This window comes from Orcinus orca, chromosome 4 (genome assembly GCF_937001465.1).
Source record: "Orcinus orca chromosome 4, mOrcOrc1.1, whole genome shotgun sequence".
In the NCBI taxonomy this organism is placed as follows: Eukaryota; Metazoa; Chordata; class Mammalia; order Artiodactyla; family Delphinidae; genus Orcinus; species Orcinus orca.
In genome coordinates, this window is record NC_064562.1 from 81,226,275 (window position 1) to 81,248,138 (window position 21,864).

The window sequence follows — 21,864 nt, forward strand, 5'->3', positions numbered from 1 at the left end:
ACGAGTGGTTAATTTTTATGTGTGGCTTCTGAAGGGAAAAGTTTGTAAGATATATTCTTTAAAAACTAGTAATAATTCAAGTATAGTCAAAGATAGCTTTTATTATTCATTATGTAGTATATACTGTAAAATGTAATTTAATCATCAAATTTTAGAGCTACAAAGAATCTTGTCATCTCTCCAATCCCTTTATTTTATAGATGAGGAAACTGAGAAACAGAGGAATCTAGCTCAAATAAAGAAGCTGGATAGGAAGCTAATAAACATTTTGTAGGCAAATAACAGGTCAGGAGAGTGGCCCAGGGGGCACCAAAGGATAAGTCAACTAGGAGAGGAATGTTTTGGAGCCACGTATAGAAATACCTTCTTTATTGAGACAGACCAAAAGCCAGAACTGAAGAGTGAAAATGAAGGTTTCTGGCCCAGATGGCTAAATGTAGAAGAGTATCCAAACCTGGAGGTCATATCAAGACACAGTTTCTGAAAAAGAGTGAGGAGTTCATCATTTAGCATCTATTCCATATAGAGTTGGAACAAGAGGAAGAATTGATTGTAATTTAAGACAGTTCCAAGTTTAGAATAAAAATCAACTCTGGTCAACTTGTGTCTTTCTGTGTTACTGTGTTTTGTATTTGTTGATTTTCCTTTAGTTTTCTTGTAAAAAGTCTTTTGGAACAAATTTTAACCTTTAATTTTGCTAACCTAAAAAGAAAAGACTGTTTTTAAAAAATTAAGAGAAAGACGACCAACTCTTTTTCTAGAGATCACATATCCTGGTACAATAAAATGAGAACAACTCTAGGTAAAAGGGAGGAAGCCCGAGGAAGTGAATATTGGGTCAGCTACAGCCACCATAGGGCAGTAGAAAGGGCAAGGCTTTGGAGTTAAGACAGTCCTTTGTTCAAATACTGACTCCACAATCCATGGTGTTACACTTCTCGGATCATCAGTTTTCTCATCTATAAAATGAGTATGACAATACTTGCCTCACAGAAAATTGTTGGGATTAAATAGATCCATATAGTGTGAAACATTTGGTATGTAGTTAGTTCTCAGTAAATGGTAGCTTCCTTTTCTCATTCATTCATGCATGCACTCTCCTTCTGTCTGTCAGAGGCACTATCAAAATCATTTTAAGTGATGGAATATAACTGAAGTCTTTTTTAAGATAAAATTTTTTTTAAATCTTTTTAAAACTTTTTTTTCTCCTTCTACAGGTCATCCTCATAGAATTTTTACCAAAGACACCGATTTTTCGACCAGATTAGCATTTACTTTATTTATAGAGACTTTCCAAGTATGTTGTCTTTCCAATGGTGCCTTGCTTGGTGCTCTCCTGGTGGTGACATAACATTGGTTCTACAGAATCGTGTGGTGTTTTTTTCCGTTTTTGTTTTTTTAAATAACCGCATGTTCTAAGTGTGCATTTTTGTCAGACTTTGCAACAGTTATTTCATACAGATGTTTAATACTTAAGTTATTGTGCTCTTTTATGTTATGTATTCTGATTTTCAAGGATTACTTTTTTGTATTATCAAAAAAATACATTTGAACTTAGCATAAAAAGTGGCCAGCCTTTTTTATTTTACCACCAAGGTACACACAGTCCTTTATTTATTAATTCCTTAATATAGAAAAAGACCTTTGTAAGGCTCTACTTATCTGTTCTAGCAAGCACCCTCTTTGTATTATTTTTCTTGCTTTTTAAATTTATTGTCATTATTTTAAAATAGTAAATTTTCTTTCATAGCTTTTTGAACCCTAACATATTTTCTCATACAATTCCTAATGCTCTGTTTACAGCAGAAATATCTGTAACATTATGAAGACGTATCAAAAAGTTTTGAAGGTATTTCTGTCTTCAAAAGTAGTAAGGCAGGATTAAATTATTTTCATTAGAATAGACAAATCCCTGAATGGTATGCATGCATCTAATGGTTACTAGAGCTCAGGATCACAAAATATAGTAGCATTACAATCTGTATATTTTTGATCAAGATGATATTAATAATGGCCTTATTTGGGTTATTTTTTATTGTTTATCAAATCTTGTATACAAAAGTATAGAAATACTCCTTTAAAAAATTTCTAAGGAAAATATTTGTCCCAGTCTAACACAGTTGTAGAATGGATATGTGTTTCTGAAAAGTTTTTGAAAGAAAGCAAAAGTTGTAGAATTAAAGTAAGCTGGTGTTTAATACCCCATTAATATTTAAAACAGATTATTACTAAGAAATGAAGGACATATTTAGTACCGTTTTAGTCCACTAGTTTGCTTTCAGTCCAGTTATGTATACTTTTTTGATTGTGACTGTGACATACAAGTTTGAGTCAGATCAGTTTGTTTCTTTCAAATATGTACAGACATACATTTTTTTCTCCTTTTGGTTGTACATATCTCCATGCATTTTAAAACTTTCTAAATTCTAAATGGCCTATGTATAAATTTTTGTTTTTATAAACCTGAAATTATACAAATTTTGTGTGTCAAGAACTTGTTCCGTACAACTGTGGTATCGAGCAATAATGTGAATAACTTTTGAAATTATATAAACTATGCTTAATTTGTATTAAGAATTGGTACCACTATATAATACTTTTTTTCCTTGTATTAAATCTTTCAAATACCAGTTTCATTAATTTATATACCTGTATTTTTAAAAAGTATTTATTTATATTTCTCCAAAGTACTATTATTCTATGTAAATTTGGATAGTTGAATGCCAGTATCTTATATCCTATATTGGACATTAGGAACTGTCTTAAAAACTAGGAATTTTTTTTTTTTTTTTTTGGTCTGAGATTTATTTGTTTCCTTTGCCTCCCAAAACACCAACTTGAATTTATATAACACTTTTCCTATGAAAAGCTCAAAGTACAAAGGATTCATACACTTCTCACTTTATTTACCTTGTGTCTTGGGTGTGTCCTGTCACCTTAAAGTAGTGCAGATTAAAAGGTAATGCTGTTCGGAAACTCTAATATTCCTCTTTGGTTTCCCTGTGACAGATTATTGTATGGAGAATGCTAATTCTGCCTCAGGATTCCGAAAGAACAGAAAAATATGATGACTGTGTAGACTATGCAACACAGTTTTCCAAATCTAAAATTTTGTAAATTTGTAAAGCACCATATTAATCAGCTTTATAGGAAGAACTATACCTATTTAGGCATAATTTTTTCTCCTATTATTCTTCTATAAATTGTAATTTTGACATTATTATATTCCTATAAGAATATTGTTAACAGTAAGATAGTTTTCATACTTGATAATGTTAAGTATAGGATTTTTAAAAACTTTCCTAATTTTATTGAGAAGTATCAACATGTCAGTTGCTTAAGGATTCCCTAGAAATGGGCACTCATGCTTCTAATGAATATATAGAAAAGAGCTGTCAGTGCTTAGTATGTGGCATTACCATAAGCCAGTGATGCTTTGAGGAGTTAGATTTTCACGCTTGGGTTTTCATTAGTACCCCCCAGCGTAAGCCCTCTGGTTTACCTTTTCTTGAATCATGAATTTAAGTGCCCATGTTACTGGAAATTAGGAATGTCAGAGATGCCTGTGTTACATGAACATTAGTCCAAAGAAAGTGTTTTAAATGATGATCTTTAGTGTCTGTTTTCTGACTTAAAGTTTGTGAGACATGAACCATAGTACTTGTAAAACTGGCCAAGGAAAGGTATTAGCAGAAAATCTAATGTTTAGATTTTACTTATGATCTTTGTTCATATATTACTGGCATTTTACAATTAGTCCAGTATCCCTTTGTGGAAACATTCCTTTATCAAATAATGTACTTTGCAAACTTTATTATATTTTAGTACATGACTTTTATATACGTAAGTTAAAATATGTAGTCCAAAACCTAATGACTACAGTAAAACTGAAGTGACACATTTAGCTTTTAAGGTATATATGCCCCTCTCTCACAACTTCACCTATATCAAATGGTCATCAGATGATTTTTTAAGACTTTTTAATGACTAGGTTTCATCCATTTAAAATATAAACATGTAATTTTGGCCTGAAATCAACAAGTGTTCAAGCTTGAATACTAGTAAACAATGATATCCTTTTCTTACTAGAGAACTAGTTTTGTAACAACTTTCTCCATGGTTGTATTTTCAGTGTTGTATGTAGAGAGCTTCTGATTACTTCTTTATGTTAATAGACACAGGCTAACCGTATATAAAATCTTGACAGCATTCCATATCAATCTTGGTTATAAAAAATGATATTAAATAGTAACATGTACAGTTGGATCCATAGTTGCATGAGTTCAAACTACACTGGTTTAATATTTTGTATATAGACTGTTTCAACTTTTATGGTATTTGCTTCACAGTTATAACCATTAGCTGCTTGCCTGATGTTTCACTGTAAATATTTGCTTTGGCTCAGCTCTTGGTCAGTAGTACTAAATCATAAGTACCTTGTGTTTGAAACTGTCTTTGACTGAATTCCAGCATCTCGTCCTGAACTCTGTTTCCTTCTCCTATCCCACTAAAGTACTGTGGGTCCTTTTGCTGCCCTCCTGATGTTCAGAGTCTTCACCCAGGCGTGGACATAGTTCAGAATTGCCTTTCTGTCTTCCTTCCCCAAAGCTCCCAGTAAGAATGTTAATTTTTTGGCACTCTTAGCTAGGTGTTTAGAAAGCCAGTTAAAGTGAGTCAGTCACATTAAGTGATGAATGGCTGACACACTGAATTCTGCTAAAGTGGTACTTGCATTTTTAAAAGGGAATTTTTTAACTTAAATTTCCAATTGGTGCAGTGGTACAATTGGTGTTTTCCTTTTCAATAGACCCTATCAATCTGGACTTTCCAGGAAGGGAGTAAGAGAATGGTTGCATATGGGGCTTCTCAAACCACTATTTCTGAAGAAAGTTGATTTATGTTAGTATTGAGGTGGAAAGAATAGGCTCAAGACCAATCCCAAACCAAAATATTGGTTATCCCATAATAATTTGTGTTTAAATAAATACCCTTTTTAAAATAAACAACTCTTAATTTTCCATGGATATAATAGCCAACTTTATGTTGTTTTTAGGATCATACCTTTTATATAAGTTGAGATTTGAAGGAGATTTGTCTTTAAATCTTGAGTTACCTTGTCTGTACTTTTACAAAGATTTTTAGATAGTAATTTAGGAGAAACTTAAATATTGTTTACATTATTAGTCATAATTTTGTGTACTTGTTTCTGTTCGAGGGAGCAATAGCCCCCCTACCCCTGCCACCTGCCCATGGTAAATTGAAACAACAGAGGTTGTTTGTAGCCTTAATAGACAGTAATGAAAACGGAAATTCAGATTGCTGATTCTGATTTTGAATTGATTTCTGATGTTCTGCAAGATCATCAAGTTACTTGGCATCTTTGCTTTTCATTTCCACAAAAGGAGGATACTATGACTACCTCATATTTTTTAATCATTTATTTTGCTGTTATTAAGTCCTATATAGAAGTTAAGTAGCTAGATGTTTAATAGTAATGACTGAGTAGCTTTTCTGACTTATTTACAATATCGGCAGAAACTTGAGTTATTATCAAATTTTGCTTTTTAAATGAAAGAGAGTGAGTACTTCCTATATATACTTATAGTAATGCTTTGCTTGTTTAAAAAGTCAGGTAAACATTAAGTATAATATTTGAGAAAAATTTCTAATAAGACCTTTTAAAATATAGTTACACCTCCAATATTAAAGTAAAATTACGCCTTTCTTTTGGTTTTTTTAACATTTACTTCATAAACATGGTGCTCTGAATTTGAGAATTGACTTTTTTCTCCTCATGAAAAATAGACAGTATATTGCTTTCTTAGCTCTTTATCTCAGAAATAGTTCAGTGAACTAACTATGCCAGGTAATACTTAATTTTGGCAGATAAGCTATCTATTCCTTTTTTTTTTTTTTTTTTTTTTTTAAAGAACCATAATGTCAACCAGCCTTCAAGAGAAGATAAGTAACAGGTTGGTGTTCTGGCTGCTCTCCTCTACTGGACCATGATATACCCTCAAACTGCAGATTTTCTCTCTCATTATTTTTCCTACTGGTTCTTAATTTAGTAAAACTGGTTCCAGTTCTTCTCAATATAAATGCTATATCGATTTAAAATGTTTTAGAAGAAAAGCACATTCTAGTTCCTCAAGAAACCTTTTGTACTAAATAAAAGACCACCATCTCTTCCTTTTTTTCCAATAGCAGTTTGTTTAACTAGGTAATTACTACAATCTCATTGCATTACCATGAAGTCTTCATAAACAGGAGTTTGTTTTAACTGAAGTTATTGAAGCCCTTTAAAGTCACTTTCTTTTTACATTTGTTAGAGCTAGTGACATTTTGACCTCTCAGAAGAGTTAAGCATTGTAAAACTGGCAGTGGAAAGCAAGGTAGACATGATTTGGAAAGCAATATGCTGAAATCTACTGTTGGAGAGAAATAACTGCATTGTTATCCTACAGTTTGGTTTACAAAGGGGAAAGTTATGCAATGGTCAAGAACTGCACACAGCTTTCTTTATGTATTACAATGGAATTATTTTTTAAAAGAAAAATACTGTTCTAGATAGAGTTTTCCTCTGTTATATGATGTCCTTTGAGAAGATAGGAGGCTACCTTGAATACAGTATTCTTCTATTTATTTTTTATAATTTAAGTGTGACAATTTTAAAAAGTACCAAATAAAGGATTTTAGGAATTTGTTCCTATGTCCTTGATGAGCATGGAATAGTTTACAAATAAAATATCAATAATTCATCAGAAATTTTTGATGGGTGAGCAGTTATGCAGACCCAAGAGGTCCCTATTAATTATGCTTTCAGGTAATTCTAATTACATTCAGCTAAGTCTAGTAACATTAAAATAAATGAATACAATTTTGGTAAAATACGCAGTTGAATTTTAAAGGTGTGTATTGTATTTTTCTTTCATTATTGAGAAATTAAAGCCATTGTCAAACGAATATCATCTGTTTTTGTTAAGATGAGATTTTTCTTATGGTTAGATAAAAGTTTGTTGGCTTTTATAATTGTGAGGAAATCTGTATTTAAGGTGGCTTCGTTTTTGTTCCAGTGTAGGTTGCAGTATATTTAGTCTTGCAAAATTAAACCTTCACTGACATGGTTTTTCTAGTAAACAAATGGAGACCTAATTTGAGCTACAGGATTTTTTGTTTTGTTTTGTTTTTAACTTTTACTTTGCTTGCTTGCTTTGCCTAGTTGAGTTTTTATTGTTCTTAAGTGAGTCTGTTGTAACACATGACTTCAACACATGATTACATGCTCAAAACTGAAATATGGGCTAATTCACAGTATTTGGTCTCTAAAGACTATAATATGTCAAATAAAATTTTAAGCCAATTTAGGTGAAGTTGGAAAAGGGAGTCTGGAATTTAGAGATCAAATCACTTTAAAAGAAATTGACCAAACTTAATAATTATGTCTGTTGAAATGACCATGTGAATGAATATACATACACATATTTCTTCTGTAGACATGACCTTTACAAATATCTGGGAATAAAATATTTAACATTATGAATATGAGTTTAGGAACTATGAGCAATAAACTTATTAAAGAAAATTTTATATTGTGTTCATGAACTTGCTTTAGAGTTGGAACAAAGAAGAGGAAAAAATACAACTTACATATTACCTTTTTTTCCTCCAAAGATCTTATTTAAGTTGTCCCTAAATTTTTAAAGCCAATACAGCTATTAAGGTTTAGCATTGGTTTTTCAGTTTTTAGGGGGAGGCAGATAATTCTAATCACTATTCCTGTAAATATACACATTTAGCATTTAGCTAAAGTTTATCTGTTGCATTGTATCAAATGACTATTTGTCGTACAGACTTTTATTTTTTTCATGTTACTTGATTGACCCAGGTTCCATTGCAAACCTTTAAAAAAAACAGTTCCATATAGAAAAAAGTGTATGTGTGTGCATATATACACACACAATTCTAAGATAAAGTAATTATAACTAAGACATTATAACTAAGAAATTCACTAAGACATTTCTGCAGTAGGCAGTAGAGATGCTTTTAACACTAAGACATTTCTGCAGTAGGCAGTAGAGATGCTTTTAACACTAAGACATTTCTGCAGTAGGCAATAGAGATGCTTTTAAAACTCCATCACCTGGATTGTTAGAGTTAAAATGCAAAATGACAATTGAGTCTATTTGAAACATTTAAAAACTAAGGGAAATTTTGTGTTTGTGGATAATTTTTTTTGTTTCCTTGAATCATCTCAATATTGTAGTTTTAAAAGAATTACTTTCTTATTTTCTGAGTTTTTATTCCTTTACTTATTTTTCTTTTCATCCTGACAAGAAAAATGCAAGGGTTCTCAGAAGCATATTAAGTTTCCCTTTTCACAGGTGGAGACCTAAGCAAAAATGCCATTGCTGCTTGCATTAGTTACTATCTTAGAATCCATCACAGAAAGCCCAAAAGATAGCCCAACCTTTTGTACCTACAGTCTTAGATATTGTTAGATAGCCATTCAGTTTTCTTTACATTGTGTGTGAGATGAATATTTCTTGAGACATTTTTGTTTGCTTTACTAAAGAAATCAACGAAGGAAAAAAAAAAGTCCAAAAAACAAAACAAACAAAAAACACCCTGTAACTCATGTGAAGCATGCATGGTGTTGTAATTTCAGTTTGCAAAGTGGTGTGATACAATGTTGCTGAGCCAAAAGCACATGATAGATTTAATGTAGCCAATTGTGTACTTTTGAAAAAAAGAGTAACTGTTCCCTGTGAGTTAATTTTGGATTTTTTCAAAATCTCTCTTTTAGGCTTTGTGCTGGATTCTTCCAGACAAATGCGTATTCCATGTGGGCCACTGTTCTGCTAAATGCTCTCAGTTCTCCTTTTGCAATCAAGATTATGTTGCTAAGGAGATTTTGCTTTTATTGGTGCCATTGATTTGTGTTAATACGTTTTGAATACCTCTCCGTATTCTTCCATAGACAAGGCCAAAAGAAAAACTTCCCCGAGTTTCCCAATTTACATTACAAATGGAGCGGTGGTGTAATGAAGCCGATATAAAGTGGGCAGTTGAAAGGGAACTAAAGAAGGGCACTCAAGTGAGAAATGAAGAAATGTGCTGAGTGTAGTCTGTGGGCTGCCTTTGGTCCAGCTGCAGGAACTGGCTCCGGCCATAGGTAGAGTGAGTGAGCACCTCCCTCTGCAAAGACCACCCACTTTTTGGATCCCAAACTGGCATACCATAGATTACCTCATTGACTAATATAGGGCCATTTAAAAAGTGAGAAACTCTTCTGAGGTGGCAAAGAGATTATTCTGTCTCACCCCCAAATCTCTCTTTGAGTCCTTCCTAGAGCATGACTGAGGCTAGACTTCCTATACATTATGACCTTAAGTTATCCTTTAAAGGAAGCCTTATCGATGATTGTGAGGACCAGCATATTCAAGTATTGTTGGTATGTCTCTAGGTGAGAAGGATGTTAACTAGATTAAATTTAAGGTTTTAGTTATATGCTTCTTACTTTGTATCATATTCTAGACTCCAAAGACTATCTTCTTAAAAAACTCAAATGTTCTGCTGTGAATGGAAGGAGAATCCAACTTGACATGTCTTGACTCAGTGATTTACTTACAGTGTAGTATCTGAAGGTGCCAAAGAATACCTTTGTGGCACAGTCATACCTTTTAGTGGTTTACATTGTTCAGTCTGGTGTTAACCCATATGGTTTTGTTCTGTTGGTCTTTTAATTCAAAGCACAAATACTGCATGGATATAACCTGAAGAATTTTTAGACATTTTAAATTAGAAATGTCAATATATTCGAAACTATGAAAAAAATTGCTACACAAGTCTGAAGAAATTAAGAATTGATCAGAAGGAAAGCATCTCAAGTGTTAAAAGAACAAGCCTGCATTATTTAGAGGTGAAAAATGACTTGTTTCTGTCAAAATAATTTATTAATTACTTCAGCAAAATAAAAGTCTAAATTATCAGTCCTTTAATGTTGTATGATCTGGCCAAAAAGCATAAATTGCAGAGGCATTCTGCTACCAGTGGGAAATAAGAAATTTATAAAAACATCTGAAAAGGAAATCTTTAATTTCTATATTTATAGTGTCTCCTCAGTAGGTTTTTTTCTCCAAAAGATACTTGTCAGCTACTGTGCTTCATGGTTAAAATCCCAGTTTTCAGACTAAATGTGGTAAGAATTTTTGTCATCTATCCCCAAATCTTCATGTACTGTACTTCTGGGGGTTTTTTGCCTGTAACTTTTTTAAAGCTTTTAAAATTAACTACAGCTTAAAGACTAAAGTTGAAAAATATAGGGATGAATTTATATTTTCAACCTGGTATTTTTGGCTGTATTTGTCAATTTCTATATTAATGATACCATTCTTCCATGGTATAATCTTAAATTTAAGAATTGTATTATAGGTAAAAGGTAATGAGACAAGTAACACAAATATTTCTGTACTATATATTGAGAGCTTTTTTTTTTTTCCAAATTGGAATTTAATCTATTGAAACTGACTTAAATTACTTCAAGCTTATGCTTGGAAAGACTGACCTGACGAGGTGGGCAAACCTGTTTGTGTACATAAAGCATAAGCAGTATAGTTTTACTCTGAGCATCAAACATGTAACAAAAACTAATGAAGCTATTTTGCAAAGATAGGTAAAGTTTACCAGAGGCATTCTAAGATTTATGAACTCTGAAAAACCAGCTCTTCATAGTTTTCTGTTTATAACATTCTATACCTGCTGGAAGGTATTTTTGTAAAAGAATGTAAGTGTAAGAAGTCAACCATTCTGCCCAGATTGACCAATATTTCTTATATCTACTGTTTAGAGCAAAGATGAGTTAGATCTATAAATACATGGTGAGTGTTTAAATACTATCAAACCCATTGACAATTAATCTGCACTAGGAGAGCCTTGCAGAAAGTATGTGTGTAGGAAAGCACTATCTTCTTTTCCAATTTTGTCAGCACAGGGCCTTGCTCTTTAGTTATAGAGACCACATACATTTTTAAAAAGATAGAATCTCAGAGCTGGAAGAAACCCCAGTGGTACCCAATGGGGATGTGCCTTGGAATCAACTGGGGAGTTTTTTTGTTTTGTTTTTTTCAAATACACTTGTCTGTACTGTCCCACCCCCTACCACCCCCATTAGAATTGGGAGGAAAGTAGAATATATTTTGAAAGATTTTTCTCAATTATGATGACATCGTTCTTCCCCATTCTAACCTTATAATGACCTAAGGAGTTTGTCATTTATCTGTGCTCACAGATTGTTAGTGACAGAGCTTATGTGTGTGTGTGTGTGGGGGGGGGGAGTCTTTCCTGCATTAAATACTATAAATAGAATCTTCCTTTTTGCAAACTTAGCAATTTTTAAAAAATCCTAAAAGCTGTCATTTGAAATCCAGAAAGTGTTACCAAGATTGATTCTTTGCAACTGAAAGACTATCACCTATGCCTAGAGCACCTAAAGGCAAATTGTTGAAGAGAAACAACCCAAAATTGCTTATCTCGCTAAGTGGTGAAATTCTAGCTCTATCTACTGTCCAACCTGAGAACTGTGACTTAAACATTTAATTATTTATCGCTGGTCCGTGTGAAAACATTTAGAATGGCTGGCTGGCAGCCTACCAGACCCCGAGTTAAACATTCTACAGCCTGACTAGACTGCTGGGTAGCCAACTTCACATCAGATTAAGCACATTCTCTTCATGATGAATAGCTTGGAACCCAAAAACTTGATTTCCTTACAAAAAAATGCAAGGGGTGTGTTGTTTTCTAAGTTAAAATTATTTTATGTTTTACTGCCACCGTTCTATTTGTGATTGTCAGAAGTATTTTCCTTGGTGGTGGTGAGATAGAAGAGAAATGGACAATGACGGGCTTTTGGTACTAATAAAATTCAAAAAGGACTCCAGCAAGGTTGGACACAATGCAGCCTAGAGGTGAACATTCATGCATTTTGCACAGAAAAAATTTACATTTCATTAACATTTTAAATTACAAAGGCAGGTCTACAAATACCGATTTGTGTGCATGTGTGTTCTCATTGCATTTTCCAAGCAAATGGTGAATAATGTTAACTATATTGTTTCCTTACCATTAATTTCCCTTTTTATTTTAAAGTGTAAGCTAACTGTAATGTGTAGTAACATTAATTTCAGTGAGCCGTACTTTACGTTATCTATGGATCTATGCACGTAAGCTCTGTGTAATGTTCGCTTATGTAATAAATGCTTCTTTGGGATAATGAAGGGTACTCTGAGCATCATTGCTCAGCTATGTAGTAAACCAGTTCTTCACAGACTTGCCATTCTAGTTCTGCATCCACATGAATAGAAATCAACTCTCTTGATAGTGAATGACAATATGAAAATGTAATATTTGATGATGAACTTTCACTAGATAGGATAGAGTTCAACTCCAGTTGCCATTCTTTCAAATATGTTTTTGGGAAATTTATGCTTTGGAAAAGTGGGAAATTACAAAGAATCTGAAAGGGTTACAGAGGAAATGGTGGCTAACTATGTAATGAATTGAAATGTTGGAACTAAGAACTGTGCTCAAGGGAGCTGTCTGTCCAGCAGGCTGCCAGTTGAGAGTAATTGACAAGCAGGTGCCTGAAAAAACGACAGGAAAGGCCTATTTTTAGTTATTGGCATCAATAATAATGACATTATGGCTTTAGGCCATGATTGAAGAAGATTATTTTCTGAGAGTAAAGTAGTGTATCATGAATTTAAAGTGTGTTAGCTGTTCAACTGCAGGAAGTTACAATGTCTAAAATTTTTTAATGACTGAAAGCCCTTCGACCAGAATCTCTCATTTAAGAACGTGTTCTTTAGCAGCTTAAAAACAAAATTAGCTTTAGATATATTTTTGATAAAGGAAAATTGTAAAATATACTTTAAAAATCACAAAATGTTTACTACTTTTATGAATGTGTTTTTTCATTTATTGAATGTTTGGAGCACTCTCAGAAACTTACATAGTTTTGGAGTTCTCAAGGAACCAGCCATTAGTGAAGAATATTGATATTGCAGGATTACTGAACTCTTGACAGTTACCTTTCTTACACTTCTTCTAGCAGTATGGAGTCCCTATAACTATGCTGCAAATGTGCTATTATTTTTAAATGCCACATTTTCAAACATGAAAGTGTAACTATGAACAATTTCTTGGTTATCTCCTTTGTTTCCCCATTGAACTACCCTGATTTACTCATCAAAATTGCATTCTTGAAATGAATTTGTATCAAGATCACAAATGAAATTTATTAAACCATTCACAATCAACTGGAGAATGTTTTTAATTAAATAAGAAGATGAAATACAGGAGTTAGCAATGTTGAAACCTAGATTCTTAAATAGTATGTTAAAATTTAAGTATGCTTTTGGGGTAATATTTAAATAGCTTAAAACAAAAGGAATAAAAGAAAAATGATGTTTGCTTTTAAATAATTCAAAGTATTGGCCAGAGATAGAAAGTCAGTGGTAGTTCTGCCTTGAAATAATGCTTAGATTTCAAAATTTGAGTTTTATTTTTATGTTTTTATTTTTTACAAAAAGGTTATTTTGCTTTCTTCACAAGAGAGTGTTTAAGACTTTGAACTTTTTGAAACTTCTAGATGTAGTAAGTTTTTAAAACAAATACTGTAGAAATAAAGAGAATGTCAAGTATATTTCAAACAAGATAGAATTTACTATTATAGCAAATCTGTTTACTCAGAAAATGGCATTTCAAAGATAATCTCTTAAAAACAAAAGGGGAAAACAAATTTTTAAAATTTATTGTCATTTTAGTGCCACTTTAAGCATATGTTTTGACCCCAATTTTATTCTTTACAATTTAAAAATAGATGATGGTAATCCTTTTCCCTTCAATAAAAAGGAATCCAGCTCAACTTTTAAAATCTACGTTTATAAGCTGCCCTGTTAATACACACTTTTCTTCATAGGATTGTCCACATTTAAGTAGATAAATAACTTGCCTCTTAATTATTTCATACTAGCTATATGACTTTATTTTCATTACTTTCAACAATTACAACTTTAGCTTTAAAGAATACTTCTATCAGTTTTTTTGCATCAATTCAAAATTCAGAAGGTACAAAAGACAGTGGTAGCTAGTTTCTTTTTTTTTTTTTTACATCTTTATTGGAGTATAATTGCTTTACAATGGGGTGTTACTTTCTGCTTTATAACGAAATGATTCAGTTATACATATACATATGTTCCCATATCTCTTCCCTCTTGCGTCTCCCTCCCTCCCACCCTCCCTATCCCACCTCTCTAGGTGGTCACAAAGCACCGAGATGATCTCCCTGTGCTATGCGGCTGCTTCCCACTAGCTATCTATTTTACGTTTGGTAGTGTATATATGTCCATGCCACTCTCTCACTTTGTCACAGCTTACCCTTCCCCCTCCCCATATCCTCAAGTCCATTCTCTAGTAGGTCTGTGTCTTTATTCCTGTCTTACCCTTAGGTTCTTCATGACATTTTTTTTTCTTAAATTCCATATATATGTGTTATCATACAGTATTTGTCTTTCTCTTTCTGACATACTTCACTCTATATGACAGACTCTAGGTACATCCACCTCATTACAAATAGCTCAATTTCATTTCTTTTTATGGCTGAGTAATATTCCATTGTATATATGTGCCACATCTTTATCCATTCATCTGATGTTGGACACTTTGGTGGTTTCCATCTCTGGGCTATTGTAAATAGAGCTGCAATGAACATTTTGGTACATGACTCTTTTTGAATTATGGTTTTCTCAGGGTATATGCCCAGTAGTGGGATTGCTGGGTCGTATGGTAGTTCTATTTGTAGTTTTTTAAGGAACCTCCATACTGTTCTCCATAGTGGCTGTGCCAATTCACATTCCCAGCAGCAGTGCAAGAGTGTTCCCGTTTCTCCACACCCTCTCCAGCATTTATTGTTTCTAGATTTTTTGATGATAGCCATTCTGACTGGTGTGAGATGATATCTCATTGTAGTTTTGATTTGCATTTCTCTAATGGTTAATGATGTTGAGCATTCTTTCATGTGTTTGTTGGCAGTCTGTATATCTTCTTTGGAGAAATGTCTATTTAGGTCTTCTGCCCATTTTTGGATTGGGTTGTTTGTTTTTTTGTTATTGAGCTGCTTATAAATTTTGGAGATTAATCCTTTGTCAGTGGCTTCATTTGCAAATATTTTCTCCCATTCTGAGGGTTGTCTTTTGGTCTTGTTTATGGTTTCCTTTGCTGTGCAAAAGCTTTGAAGTTTCATTAGGTCCCATTTGTTTATTTTTGTTTTTATTTCCATTTCTCTAGGAGGTGGGTCAAAAAGGATCTTGCTGTGATTTATGTCATAGAGTGTTCTGCTTATGTTTTCCTCCAAGAGTTTGATAGTTTCTGGCCTTACATTTAGGTCTTTAATCCATTTTGAGCTTATTTTTGTGTATGGTGTTAGGGAGTGATCTAATCTCATACTTTTACATGTACCTGTCCAGTTTTCCCAGCACCACTTATTGAAGAGACTGTCCTTTCTCCACTGAGTGGTAGCTAGTTTCTATTCTCTCCAGTTGGCTTCCACAAAGTGACTGTTCTGTGGTGAGTCTTTTTGGTTTTATTTTTGTTAGTATTTATTTTCCTTTTAGTTATCAAAGAGATTTATTTCTGCATTATGTTCCCAAATTATGTTAACTGCTAATCCTGGAATAGCAGATGAAAACTTCTATAAAAAATACATGTTTAGTTCCAAGAGATGACACTGCTGTAACGTAACCTAAAGACCTGTTGAACTTCTGTTCCTGGGTGAGAAAAATAATCCAGTTAATATCTTCCAGTCCACAATAGATCTAGGAAAATAGTCTGAATACCAGTTGTCCACCATCATGGGTTATGTGCAGATTACTAAATCATTAATGTAGATTTCTTTAGTGCCAGATAACAGAGCTAAACATATGTTACTAATGAAATTGGAGACATTTGACTTGTTCTCCTTAATAGTGCCATACTCTAAATTGGTTTGGTTAGGGAAGGGTGTAAAGAATATGTGTTAAGCTTGGCCTGTTTCCCGGCATTATGCCAAGTACAAAGGCTATCAAGGGAAATAATATCACTCTACTTCTGAAGAGTTTAGGCTGGAGGAATAAACATGTAATGTGGTATAATATGTGCCAATAATCAAGGGAATTATGTGGTATGGTGGGGCTACAAAGAAGCAATAAATTTTGTATTGGGTGAGAAGGTCAATGAAGTCTTCAGGAGATAGTCATGATGATTTTGAAGGATCAGTTGAAAATGGACAGGTGCAAAGGCAGAGAGGGATATAAATAAGTTGCATTAAAAAAGGGGTTCTGCATGACTGGAAAATAGGGAAAGGCTATCTGGTATGTAGTAATTATCTCTTAAGTTAATGAATTATGGGAAAACATCAAGAGATAAGGCCAGAAAAGGGAGAAAGGGCATGTGTACCATGCTGAAATTTTTTACTCTAACCTGAAGCTATTGAAGGATTTTTAGAAGGTGATTGGACCCAATCAGATCTCTCATTGAAGAACTCACTATTTTAACAATAAGACCAAATAATAGGTAAGATGGAAGGAATAAAGGTGTAGAAAAACAGAATTGACTTTTGTTTAACAGAAAGACTAACCTTCTGACAATTCTGGATAATTACCTGGGACATTATCAAGGAATCTCTGGAGTCAAACCTGGACTGTAATTCTGGCTCTGCCACTTTCTGGCTATTTGACCTTGGAAATATTACTCAACAGTTTTGTGCCTCTGTTTTCTCATTTGTAAAATAGACTTATAATAGCACCTGTTTCAAGAAATGGCTGTGAGGATTAAATAATGTAATGCATATATTCTATTGACAATGCCTCCCAACCTAAGATTACCAGGAACACATGAGGAGTTGAACAAAATTGGGTTAATTGTTGAAACTAGAGCACACACAGTGGCGTATCGGTGGAGCTGTTACAATCAGAGGGTGCTGAAAAGACCTTATAAGATTTGGGCTCGTGTTTGGTGATTTGGAAGAGTTCAAGGAAGCAAGAGTTTGGTCTGGATTGCATCCTCTCAGGAAGTGGGATCATTTTATGATTGGGTATCTTAATGCATCTTGTTTAGATGGTGGGAAGAATGAAAGGAAGTTAAAGCTGTAATTGGTAAAGAAGCAGCAGTCACCTAGTTTTAGGTGGAAGGGGGGATATTTGGTATTTTGTGCTTTGCACTGTGACTTGGCTTTCTATCTGTGCTTAGACAAAATTATGAAGAGGTCTTGCCTGTTTGTCTTATTTCATCAGGGTCACAGAGTGACCTTGCCTGATATTGATGTTCTGTGAGATTAAATTTATGTTCAACAAGAGAATACCAAGACCTAGCTGACAGTAACAAGCCAGTTCCCAGATGCCAGGGGGCTGCTTTCCTCTTCTCATCACTCAGCATAATGCCTATCATAAACTTAAAGCTTAAAAACTATTTCCTAAGGAATTGTAATATTGAACCCAACTCTCAAATGCATTCTGACCCAGTAAGTCACTCCTTTATGTTACTCTGAAGCATTTAGTGGACCCTAGTTTAGTTTGGTCTATTTTCGACCTACCCTATTGGCCTGCTCCTTTTCTATGTGAGTAGACTTTTCTTATGTTTTAGATTTTTACTTTGAGTTAGTATTTTTCATACTCAAAAAGTATAGATCAGAATGTTAAACTTTTTTTAAAAATTAATTTATTTTGGGCTGCGTTGGGTCTTCGTTTCTGTGCACGGGCTTTCTCTAGTTGCGGCGAGAGGGGCGACTCTAAGAATGTGGTTTGCAGGCTTCTCATTGTGGTGGCTTCTCTTGTTGCAGAGCACGGGCTGTAGGCGCGTGGGCTTCAGTAGTTGTGGCACGCGGGCTCAGTAGTTGTAGCTCACGGGCTCTAGAGTGCAGGCTCAGTAGTTGTGGTGCATGGACTTCGTTGCTCCATGGCATGTGGGGTCTTCCCAGACCAGGGATCGAACCTGTGTCCCCTGCATTGGCAGGTGGATTCTTAACTACTGCACCACCAGGGAAGTCCCCAGAATGTTAAACTTCTAACAACAGATTCTCTGAACATTTTTTTTTTTTTTTTTTTTTTTTTTGTGGTACACGGGCCTCTCACTGCTGTGGCCTCTCCCGTTGCGGAGCACAGGCTCCGGACGCGCAGGCTCAGCGGCCATGGCTCACGGGCCCAGCCGCTCTGCGGCATGTGGGATCTTCCCGGACTGGGGCACGAACCCGTGTCCCCTGCATCGGCAGGCGGACTCTCAACCACTGCTCCACCAGGGAAGCCCTCTGAACATTTTTATAAAGGTTTAAAAATTAAAAAATATAACCATTCCAACATCTCCATTTTATGTAAATATAACACTGGCTAACCTTTATAGTGTTTCTCATGGCTGAACTTTATTTACGAAGTGTAGTTATTTGTATAATATCTGTGTTCCATTATATACCATGAAACCTGTTAGTCTTGTTGTCTTATCTCTAGCACTAAGTGCAATGCCTGGCACATAGTAAGTGTTGAGGAAATGGTTGTTGAATAACTGAAGGAGGAGGAGAAAAGAAATTGTGTTTGGGAAGCAGAACTGAAACTAGAATCTATTGAGCAGTTACTCAATGCCAGGTCCTATTTTAGGCACGTTGCAAAAGTTATAAGGAAATTCTGGACATAAAAGTTAGTATGTCTATTCTGCAAAGGAAACTTAAGCTGAAGATAAGTAACTTGTTCTTCTAGAAAGTGATAAATAAAGCTTGATTCCAGACCTGTGTCATACATCAAACATTTAATAAACACTCATCTTGTATTGCACTGGGAATTGAATTTATCAAAGCCTATCAGTAGCGATTGCTGCTTTGTAATTATATCAACTCCTTCAGCTCCTCTCCCTGTGTCACAGTCAGCTGGGAGTCTCAACTTGTTTTAAACACAGCTATCCCCCTACTCTGTGCTTGCACCTAACAGCTGAATGGGGCTGGAGAAAAACCTACCACCAGTGCTAATTTCATTTTCAGTTCATTATCACAAATGTCAAATAGTCACCACCCAAATATCTTACCATACTTCACATATATGTTTGTTCTCTTACTCTCCAAAATTACTTTGTCATACCTTCACTTCCCACTTCAAATGTTCAACACCAACCTTCTCTTACTACTGAATCTTTCCATCAGCATACGAACATTCTCTTTTACCTCCTATCTTTAAACAAAATAATACCCTCCCTGGACCTCATATTTCCTTCTGCCGTGTCTCTCACACCTCACAGAAAGCTTCTCAAAAGTTTCCTCATGTTTCAGCTTACCTCTACTGACCCTTACTAGGTTTTGGTTACCCACTCCCCTGAAGCTGCTCTTGTCAAGATTACCACACACTTCCACTTTGCCAAATCAGTAGTCACTACTCTATGTAAAAGCATTTACTCAGGGCTTCCCTGGTGGCGCAGTGGTTGAGAGTCCGTCTGCCGATGCAGGGGACACGGGTTCGTGCCCCGGTCCGGGAAGATCCCACATGCCGCAGAGCGGCTGGGCCCGTGAGCCATGGCCGCTGAGCCTGCTCGTCCGGAGCCTGTGCTCCGCAACGGGAGAGGCCACAACAGTGAGAGGCCCGCGTGCCGCAAAAAAAAAAAAGCATGTACTCAGTTGACCACTGCATCCTCTTCATACGCCCCCTCCTCTTGTCTTCCCTGACAGCATGCTCCCCCAGGTTTTTGCTCCTTGTTCCATCCATTGGCTTCAGCTCCTCCTCTTCACCTTTAAATGTTGGAGTGCTCCAGGGCTCAGGTCCAGGACTTAACTTTAGCTCTTCTCTTTTTCTACCCAGTCTCATCTAATCCCATGCTTTAGATACTATCTGTATGCAAATTTATGTTGCCAGCTCTGACCTTTCCACTGAGCTATAAATTTAGATATTTAGATGCCGACTTTACACTTCTCTCCTTGAATGACAAATGGGCATTTCACACTTCTTGGTTTTCTTGGTTTTCTCCCTGTGAAAACTTCTTTTTTCATTCTTCCTAACCTCAGTATATGGCCCCTCCTTTCACTCAGGTATTCAAGACAAGAACCCAGCCATTGTCCTTTTCCCTCCATTTCCCATACTCTCCATACTCTACCTTAAGAATACATCCTCAGTACATTTCTCTCTGTATCCATTGCTTTCACTTGTGTCTAAGCTTCCATTATCTTCTGTCAGTTCTTATCTGAATTATTGTGATACACTTTTTTTTTTTTTTTTTTTTTTTTGGCGATACGTGGGCCTCTCACTCCTGTGGCCTCTCCCGGGCTCCGGACATGCAGGCTCAGCGGCCATGGCTCACGGGCCCAGCCACTCCGTGGCATGTGGAATCTTCCCGGACCGGGGCACGAACCCGTGTCCCCTGCATCGGCAGGCGGACTCTCAACCACTGTGCCACCAGGGAAGCCCTATGATACACTCTTTTTTTTTTTTATTTTTTTTATTTTTTTTATTTTTTATGATACACTCTTAACTATTATTTAGCTTCCTTCCTAATCTGGCTCTTGTCTACCTTTTGACATATCCTACCACCCAGCACCCAGTCTCACCCACTGCAATCCCACTGCTGAACGGTCTTACTCAAAAGGACAAAGTGCAGTCCTCCTTTGGGGTCTTTGGTTCAGTGTTGCCTCTGCCTGGAATGACTAACTCCTGTCATTCAGATCTCAGCACAAGTGTCCATTCATCAGTGAAACCTTTCCCAACCATCCAGTCTGAATTAGCACCTCTACCCAGTCAGTATCCTACTGTATTCTCTTGACTGTGCTTTTCACTGTCTGCGTTGATCTTATTCATAGTTTTGTCATTTGGTATGTCTTCTATTAGGGTACCAGCCCCACAAATTGGGGCCCTTGCCACTATATTCCCAGCACTAAGAACATTGCCTGTCACATGATAAGTACCCAATAAATTTGTTGAATACATAAATATATAACCATGTTTGTTTTAATATCAAACTAAATTTCACCCCCACAACTTTGACCCTAGGAAAACGCGTCTTATTTCTCCCATGGCTCTGTGTGTTCACAGCTTCATTACCTCATTTCTTTTTCTTTCTTTTTTTTTTTTAACCTGGAACTGGGTCTGCATCACCGCTTTGCCTGAGAACCTAAGGTCAGAACCTGTGATAGGCAGAATGGTCCTTAAAGATATTCACACCTTAATCCCCAGGAGTTTTTTGGTTTTGTTTTGTTTTGCTTTGCTTTTTTAGAGTTCCCTGTGCTATACAGCAGGTTCTTATTAGTTATCCATTTTATACGTATTAGTGTATATATGTCAATCCCAATCTCCCAGTTCATCCCACCCCCTGCTTTCCCCCCTTGGTGTCCATATGTTTGTTCTCTACATCTGTGTCTCTGTTTCATTACCTCATTTCTTTGAGAAGGTTCGTCACTCTTTTCACCTACACTGTTAAAAAATAATAGTCTCCAAACTCCTTCAGAATGAAAAGAAGGATGATAGTATCTTTGAATAAACATCAGTAAAGAAGCTCATCAGTAAATCATCAATATAGGCCAAAACAAAAAATAGAGACACTGTCATAGAAATCTCCCACGTACTTGAGTATTTGGCTTGATTTAAATAAACATATATACTTCCCTGATGTAGCTGGTAAAAGGTAACATAGTATTATGTGATGTAAAGAGAGATGAGACAAAGGCTTGAGTCTACTTTGAAAATATGTTAAGTCTCTGATTTTAGACCACACATAGACAATCCTATGAGGAACAACACAGAAAAGCAGCATAAGCATTTCTATCCTTTTTGTGTTTGTCTAAAGCAGAGGTTAGAGGATAGTCCCAAGGGT

The 21,864-nt window shown here is 35.3% G+C and overlaps 1 protein-coding gene across 2 annotated transcripts in view; it reads left to right on the forward strand.

The window, feature by feature from the left end:
- The window catches only part of CHIC2 (cysteine rich hydrophobic domain 2), a 47,360-nt gene extending 44,730 nt beyond the window's left edge, over nt 1-2,630 (forward strand). Inside the window, exon 6 of one of the 2 annotated variants that reach the window (XM_004268267.4) lies at nt 1,218-2,630. In XM_004268267.4, the coding sequence (XP_004268315.1) occupies nt 1,218-1,268 (51 nt within the window). In that variant the 3' untranslated portion in view covers nt 1,269-2,630. The other variant, XM_033425440.2, reaches the window with a different exon arrangement.
- The last annotated feature ends 19,234 nt before the right edge of the window (nt 2,631-21,864 follow it).